The sequence below is a fragment of the Pygocentrus nattereri genome, chromosome 15 (genome assembly GCF_015220715.1).
Source record: "Pygocentrus nattereri isolate fPygNat1 chromosome 15, fPygNat1.pri, whole genome shotgun sequence".
Lineage (NCBI taxonomy): Eukaryota > Metazoa > Chordata > Actinopteri > Characiformes > Serrasalmidae > Pygocentrus > Pygocentrus nattereri.
The window spans coordinates 15143449-15150948 of NC_051225.1; the positions used below are offsets into that span (position 1 = coordinate 15143449).

At 39.5% G+C, this 7500-nt stretch overlaps 1 protein-coding gene across 4 annotated transcripts in view; it reads left to right on the forward strand.

The window, feature by feature from the left end:
- The window catches only part of tp53i11a (tumor protein p53 inducible protein 11a), a 56076-nt gene that overhangs the window by 21838 nt on the left and 26738 nt on the right, over positions 1 to 7500 (forward strand). For all 4 annotated transcript variants that reach the window (XM_017700622.2, XM_037545358.1, XM_017700623.2 and 1 more), the window contains exon 2: positions 7271 to 7431. In XM_017700622.2, coding sequence (XP_017556111.1) covers positions 7303 to 7431 — 129 coding nt within the window. In that variant the 5' untranslated portion in view covers positions 7271 to 7302. The remainder of the gene's footprint in view (positions 1 to 7270; positions 7432 to 7500) is intronic.

The following is a 7500-nucleotide window of genomic DNA, read 5'->3' on the forward strand; positions in this document are numbered from 1 at the left end:
TGGAAAATGGCAAAAAGATTTTTTTTTGCATTTGCATTTTACTGTTTCAATTCACTTCCTGAATGCTCGTCTCAAATGAAAGCCGCCTCAAATATGCACTCCGTGGTGAAATATTTAACCTATTGGATCCCAGTTCATGTAATATGCATGGTCTTAAATCCCATCCAGATTTGCTCTGACCTTTCCCAGTTGGGAAGCATGAGAGCATGTTGCCATGGCAAAAGAATACGTGCAAGACAGCTTGATTAATGTGTGGATGCTAGACGTGTCAGAGATCAGGATGCTCATCTCATCTGCGGCAGTTCTCGCTGGGAGCTTTGTCACATCTTGACTTGCAGAATAGGGCTGTCCACACTTGTGCTTCCCTTTGCTTACGAAACCCTGAGCTCCTCAATTGACAGCAATGTTTTCCTAAGCTGCAGGAAGTTAATGACTAAATGACTGTAGAGCTGTTTATTTAAGGTCAGGGAGCTTTTGCCACTTACGAGTCACCAAAGTGATGGGCCCAAAAAAGGGCATGAACTGTTGTCATTGGCTGGCAATATCAGCCTGTCTGCCCTTGTCTGATCTGTTTCAATGTCTGGTTGACGTATGGTTGGTGTGAAGCTCACGTCAGAAGGAGGCCTGTCTATTCTTGGCAGGAAAATGTTTTTGAGGATGTGTTGAATGTTTTGGGTGAGATTTAGGAATGGCTGTTTTTCCATTTCAAGTCACTTTTGACACAAATGTATGCCATTCTCCACACTTAGACTTGGAGATCAACCGAGTCTTTGGCTTTGCGTAATGCTTGTTCATAAAATCGCCCTGTTTTCATGTGGATTTACATTTTCCTGGCTCTTGTTCTTGGATTATTTAAACTTTGCTGTCAGACTTTTAACTGGTCTTTGATGCTGCAGCCTCATTCTCCTGCAGCCAAGTTCGGACATATCTTTCGAAATCTCTTTGGAGGGTTTGCGATGAATCTCTAATAATTTTTGTACAGAAACATCAGCCTTAATGTTTTTGAGTCTCAGCAGCTCAAAATTATGACAAATGTTGAGTTGGACTGACTTAAAAGCCACATTCTTATCTGGTTGTTCAGATGGAGTCACTGAATCGGATACGGATTGGATTTCAGTACCACATATGAAAGTGTCTCAAATCTGAATTAAAAATGCCAGATTTTTTGTGTTTATCTGTTCACACTGATGCACAGACACACACCTGTGTCACATAGGACGAAAAATATCACATTTAGGCCACTTTTACCTTCTGTGTGAACAAGGCCTTTGTTGATGCAGATTTATGCTTTGAGTTTTGATGTTTGACGTTGTGCTTCCAGTATTATTATAGCTTTTCTTGAACATGCAATAGGTGTACTGTACTTGTGCCATGAACTCTGTGCTAGCCCTGACACTGTTTGAAAGATTGCAGCAGCACATTGTTCAATACCACGTTGTTCAATGCTACATCTGGCCATGATACTGTAATATTTATACCTACATTTATACCAGGTCAGTGTTTACATACACCGATCAGGCCTAATATTATGACCACCTTTTTATTTCTACACTCAATGTCCATTTTTTCAGGTCCACTTACTATATATATATATATATATATATATATATATATATATATATATATATATATATATATATATATATATCAGGTCCACTCGGTGCACTTTGTAGTTCTAAAGTTACATTTGTTTCTCTGATACTTTGTTAACCCCCTTATACCCTGTTCTTCAGTGGTCTCAAACAAGAAGCCGGCACACAGTAGTGCAGCAGCTTCTCACGCTCCCGGAGAGACCCCCGTTTTTAGTGTTAACTTCACGCACCTTAAGTGTGTGACATACAGCCGAACCGAAGTCTGCAGTGAAACAAATGGACTACAGTCTGTAACTGTAGAGCTACAAAGTGCACCTATATAGTAAGTGGAGCTGATAAAATGGACAATGAGTGTAGAAACAAGGAGGTGCTCATAAATGTTATGCCTGATCGGTGTATGTAGGGAATAATTTGTTATTTATCTCAGGCATATAAATGAAATAATCATTAAAGCATATGAAAAGCTGATTAAAAGTTCATAATAAACCTCATAAAGCTTTAGCCATTAATATTATATTTTTGTTGAGTGCAAGTACTTTATTCCCTCACAGTTCTATTCAGATAAAGTTAATGTGTTAGTCAGTCAAGGTGTTGGGCAAATATATTGGTTGACTATAACAGAATTAATATCTTAGACCTACTTAAAAACATGTTTGCATTCAAAAGGCAGCAGAAAATGTGCTGCTCAGTTTGCCAATGGAGGAAGTATATTATTAGCAACTGCCACTGTGATAATTACAGTTTTATTACCAGGGAAACGTTGTCTCTGAATGTTTTTTTTTTTGTTTGTTTGTTTTTGATCATACAAAAGCGCAAAGTTCATGCCATTTGAGTTGCCAGGCAACTGCCGTTTAACATGTTGTTGCAATAAAGATAGATTGAAGAACAATAGGATGAGCTGTCATGGATGAAAATCTATAAATAATGACAACAGAACAGATACTATAGGTTTGACTTTGCTAGGCAAGCAGAGGAATAATTGTCTCAGCCTGGGAGTGATTTAGGTGTTGTTCTTGAGGATTTACTAATTGAGAAGAGAACCTTAATCTACATGCCTGAAAACTTATGTTAAATTGGATTTACATTTTGAGACCAGACATACTTTGTAGACTAATATGTTACGTTTGTAGTGACTTAATTTTGCAGATGTTGGTTATTTAGATTTTTAAAAAATTTTGTTAATACTTTCCAACTCATTCCAACTGTGTTCATGTACTGTCCCCTTAAAAACTTACTCTCATGGGCGTAGTCATTTAACTTTGCGTCCACTCTGTGACATGGAAGCTAAGGCTGTCTTCACACAGCAGGCAGAAGTGGCCCAAATGGTGTGGAGTGGAGTGTGATTGAGTGTGAAGCTGCTGGGGAATAGCACCATTTATTCCTGAGTAAATAAGGAATATTTAGATGGAGAATAGTTGAAATGGAACTGCAGTACATGGTGTCAACCAAAAGAAGAACTGCAACACTTGAGTACACCAGCAGTTCAATGTTAAGTGTATGAAATGGTTTATTATCAATGTATTTCATTGGCTTATAATAATGTCTTGTTCTTGATAGTCAGTGCTGTGCTTACTATGCCATACCATATCCTACCTATTTGCCTCTTTTAGGCAACAGCCCTTTCCTTGTGCAGAGAGCTGTCTTAGAGTGAGTGTGAATGCCTTTATGCATTTGAGACCATAATGCTCTGAACATTATAAAGGACTCATTTTCTGACCACAGAAGGAAGGGAAAAAAAAAAACAAGAGCGCTCTGTTTAGATCCTGATATTCATGCAAAAAAGACTATTTTAAACACTGTACTGCATTAGGAATTAAGGCTCATTGGGCAACTAGATGTTTGCATGTTATGCACCAGTAGAGCATTTTTATATCATCGCTGATGTTTACATTTTTTCTTTCTTTGTTTTATTCTGCAACCAAAATAGTTGGGATGCTGTGCAAAATGTAAATTACAACAAAATGCAATGATGTGCAAATCATTTAAACCCTATATTTAATTGAAAATACAACCAGTACAACCATATTTTAAAGGAAAATACTACAAAGACAACATATCAAATCTTAAAACTGAGAAATTTAATTTTTTATTGAAAAACAATTGCTCATTTTGAATTGGATGCCAAAAACGGGCATATATTTTTCAAAAAACAATACAATTTCTGTTTCAACACTTGATTTGTTGTCTTTGTTGTATTTTTTCATTTAAAAATATGACTTACATGATTTGCACATTATTGCATTTTGTTTTTATTTACATTCTGCACAACATCCCAACTTTTTTGGAAATGGGGTCGTAGTTTCAAGGTTACCACTTCCACCTTTCTCCTCATAAACAGTCCTACTACAGACAATAATGTGCAGTCACAATAGTGCCCCCCCTTTGTTGGCCTCTACAGGAAACAGTCATGGCTCTCAGTTGTCTAAGGTGACCAAGTCTGATAATAAACATGGTGCAGATCATTTGGTTTTCAGTCACCTTGGACATGTCTATTTACCTCTGTTTTACAACTAATGGCTAATCTATCAGTACGATTAGATTGGTCTCCCTCAATAAGATGAACAACCTCTTCTGTGTTCTTTCAGTTTATTAGGCCACATCAGTTAAAGAGCTAAATCCCACAAGGGAATTCTGCCTCACGAATCTCACTCTGTTTATTAACACAAAGTTAATCATGTAGATTGGACAGGCTTCTGGTGCTTTGTAGGCTGTCAGTCTGGAGCACCTGAGCAGCGTGCTCTGTCCTCAGCCAATTTCTTGAAATCTTGTTTAAAATCAGGGGTTGATACAATAAAACATGCAGATTAATTTATTTATGCTTTGTTTTACTAAAGCCACTAACCATAAGAGTTTTACATAAGAGCTTTTGTGTTTAAATGGTAGAAAAGCCAATTCAACGCTAGTTGGCCTCCTTATGATTTGAATATAGGATTTATCCAAAATGTGTAGTATCGAGACATTGCTTATTAATACGGGAAGACAAACACCGATCAGGCATAACATTATGACCTCCTCCTTGTTTCTACACTCACTGTCCATTTTATCAGCTCCACTTACTATATAGGTGCACTTTGTAGTTCTACAGTTACAGCCTGTTTCTCTACAAACTTTGTTAGCCCCCTTTTACCCTGTTCTTCAGTGGTCAGGACCCCCATGGATAGCATGGATCTTGGAGCAAGATGACATTTGTTAATGTAGACATCAGTCTCCTGTGTTTGTTCTTCTCTGACTTAATTATCTAAATTTTCCTCTTAAGTATGAAGGCTTTTCTTTGTACTCAACCCATTTTCTGCTACCACAGAACACTGTGGCACACATCTGTTGATAGTGGCATGATGTTAATAATTTGATGAATTATTAATGCATTTTCAGATTCTGTGTTAAATGCTTGAGTTCACGGTTCCATCTGTGCTCTGCACATTGTGCAGCAAGGCCTTAGACTGAGATGACTGATTGAATGCATGAATGTGTCTGGTTGTGTGGTAAGGACAGGAGAGTCATCTGAATGGTCACATTGTGTAATTTGTGTGTGTTTTCTTTCCACCTTTGTGTTCTTTGTTACAGGGGATCTCAACCCTTTTCATTCTGAAGCCCACCTGTTGATAAATACAAAGAACAGCGGCCCACAGGAGACATAAAATCAACTTTTTGAATAGAATTTGTGCTGAAACTGAAAATCTGTTAATCAGGGCCTGAACAAGGTTAGATTGTTCGTTTGGTTTAAAATATACATGGTCAGGCATAACATTATGAGCACCTCCTTGTTTCTACGCTCATTGTCCATTTTATCAGCTCCACTTACTATATAGGTGCACTTTGTTGTTCTGCAGATACAGACTGTAGTCCATCTGTTTCTTACTTTGTTTTTTGCATACTTTGTTAGCCCCCTTTTACCCTGTTCTTCAGTGGTCAGGACCCCCATGGATAGCATGGATCAGACACAGCAGTGCTGCTGTTTTTCAACATCTCGGTGTCACTGCTGGAGTGAGAATAGTCCACCAACCAAAAATATCCAGCTGACAGTGTCCTGTGACCCCTGTTGAAGGACTAGAAGATGACCAACACAAACTGTGCAGTAGCAGATGAGCTATTGTCTCTGACTTCACATCTACAAGGTGGACTGACAAGGTAGGAGTGTCTAATAAAGTGGACAGTGAGTGGATACAGTGTTTAAAAACTCCAGCAGCACTGCTCTGTCTGATCCACTCATACCAGTGCAACACACACCGACACACCACCACCACGTCACAATTACTGCAGCGCTGAGAATGATCCACCACCCAAATAGTACCTGTTCTGTGAGGGTCCATGGGGGTCTTGACCACTGAAGAACAGGGTAAAAGGGGGCTAACAAAGTATGCAGAGAAAAAGATGAAATACATTCTGGACAATGGAAAAATGATCGTAGAAACAAGGAGGTGGTCGTAATGTTATGCCTGATTGGTATATATTTGCAGAGATGTTAAAGGGGAAAAACGTGGATGTGGACTGTGATTTATAGCTGTGGTATTTCATGCTTTCACTGAAGATACTCCACTGGCTTTGGTCTCGAGATTTCTCTTTACTTTTGAGGGTATTTGTGATTTAATTTAAAATGGTCAAACCTCACTGCACTCACTGGGCTTGTGGATTAGTGTTGTCACAATCAACAATAATGAAACTTACTTTATATCTGCTTCTTTGTCACTTGTTTATCAATTTGAGTTTAATTACTTAATTCATTGAGCCAAAAGCAAACATGTTTCTTCGCTGTTATTTTATTTTACAGCAGTGTGCTGCAGAAATGAGAGCGAACAAGGGTCTGTAAAGAGTGAGATGTTAAAACAGGCAGATTATGCTGACTGTACAGTGCTGGCTTGCTGGTAGAAGAGGAATGTGAGCTCTGTTGATTAATTTCTTCATTTCATCACAGCCTGCTTTCCACTAGCAGTCAGGGTTCGTTTGGAAGCAGCTCAGCTGTCTATTGTAGACCTAAATATGGATGGAGTGAGCGAGCTAAAGAAAAAGTCCAATTTGTCCACACTAAACAAGGTGGGTGTGAAAGCACACGGAGAAACTTCTCCATCTCTGGGTCACTAACTGCGTTGTCTCAAACTGATAACATTATAATTTGAAAAGGTTTGCTCCTCGATTCTTAATTATTGAGTTAATTTTTTTTCAACTTAATTTTTCATAATGTTACCTGCCCACTACGAGCGACTGCCTCCCCAGAGGTCAGGCCAGTGGCCCACTACAACCCACTGCCTCTCCAGAGGTCAGTACCGCGGCCCACTACGACCCACTCCCTCCCTAGAGGTCAGGCTGCCTGCTATGACCCACTGCCTCCCCAGAGGTCAGGCCCGCGGCATACTGTGACCCACTGCCTCCCCAGAGGTCAGACCCACTACAGGGTGGTTTGATCACAAGGTTGAGAAACGCTGCTTTATTACACCCTGTTTCATTTGGCCTTCATGTGGACTTTGAGGGGCAAATGGATCCCACAAAGACAGATATGACATTGCCTAAATTCTGCTTTTTTCAGATTTCCTGGTTGGTACCTGTCAGCAGTCTGCGTTTTAAGTGCGAGTGTAAATGTATTTTTACCCCAGTTATGTCTAAGCTGAGCACTGAGCCCAAACAGGCTTAACAAAGTAGAACAGTTAGTAATGTGATTTGTTTTGCTCTCCTGTCTCTCACAGCCAAGTGGCGTTCCTACTTCATCCTCCCTGCCATGGCCTCCAAACCCCACCCTCCCCTTGTTAAGAAGCACAGTCAGACTGACCTAGTGAGCCGCCTCAAGACTCGCAAAGTGCTGGGTGTTGGAGGAGAGGATGATGACGGAGAAGTGCACAGATCAAAGGTGAATACTCAGTTTTTTGGGGGGGTAGAATGGTTTTCCTTTATTATTTACCAACAAGGTTACATGAGT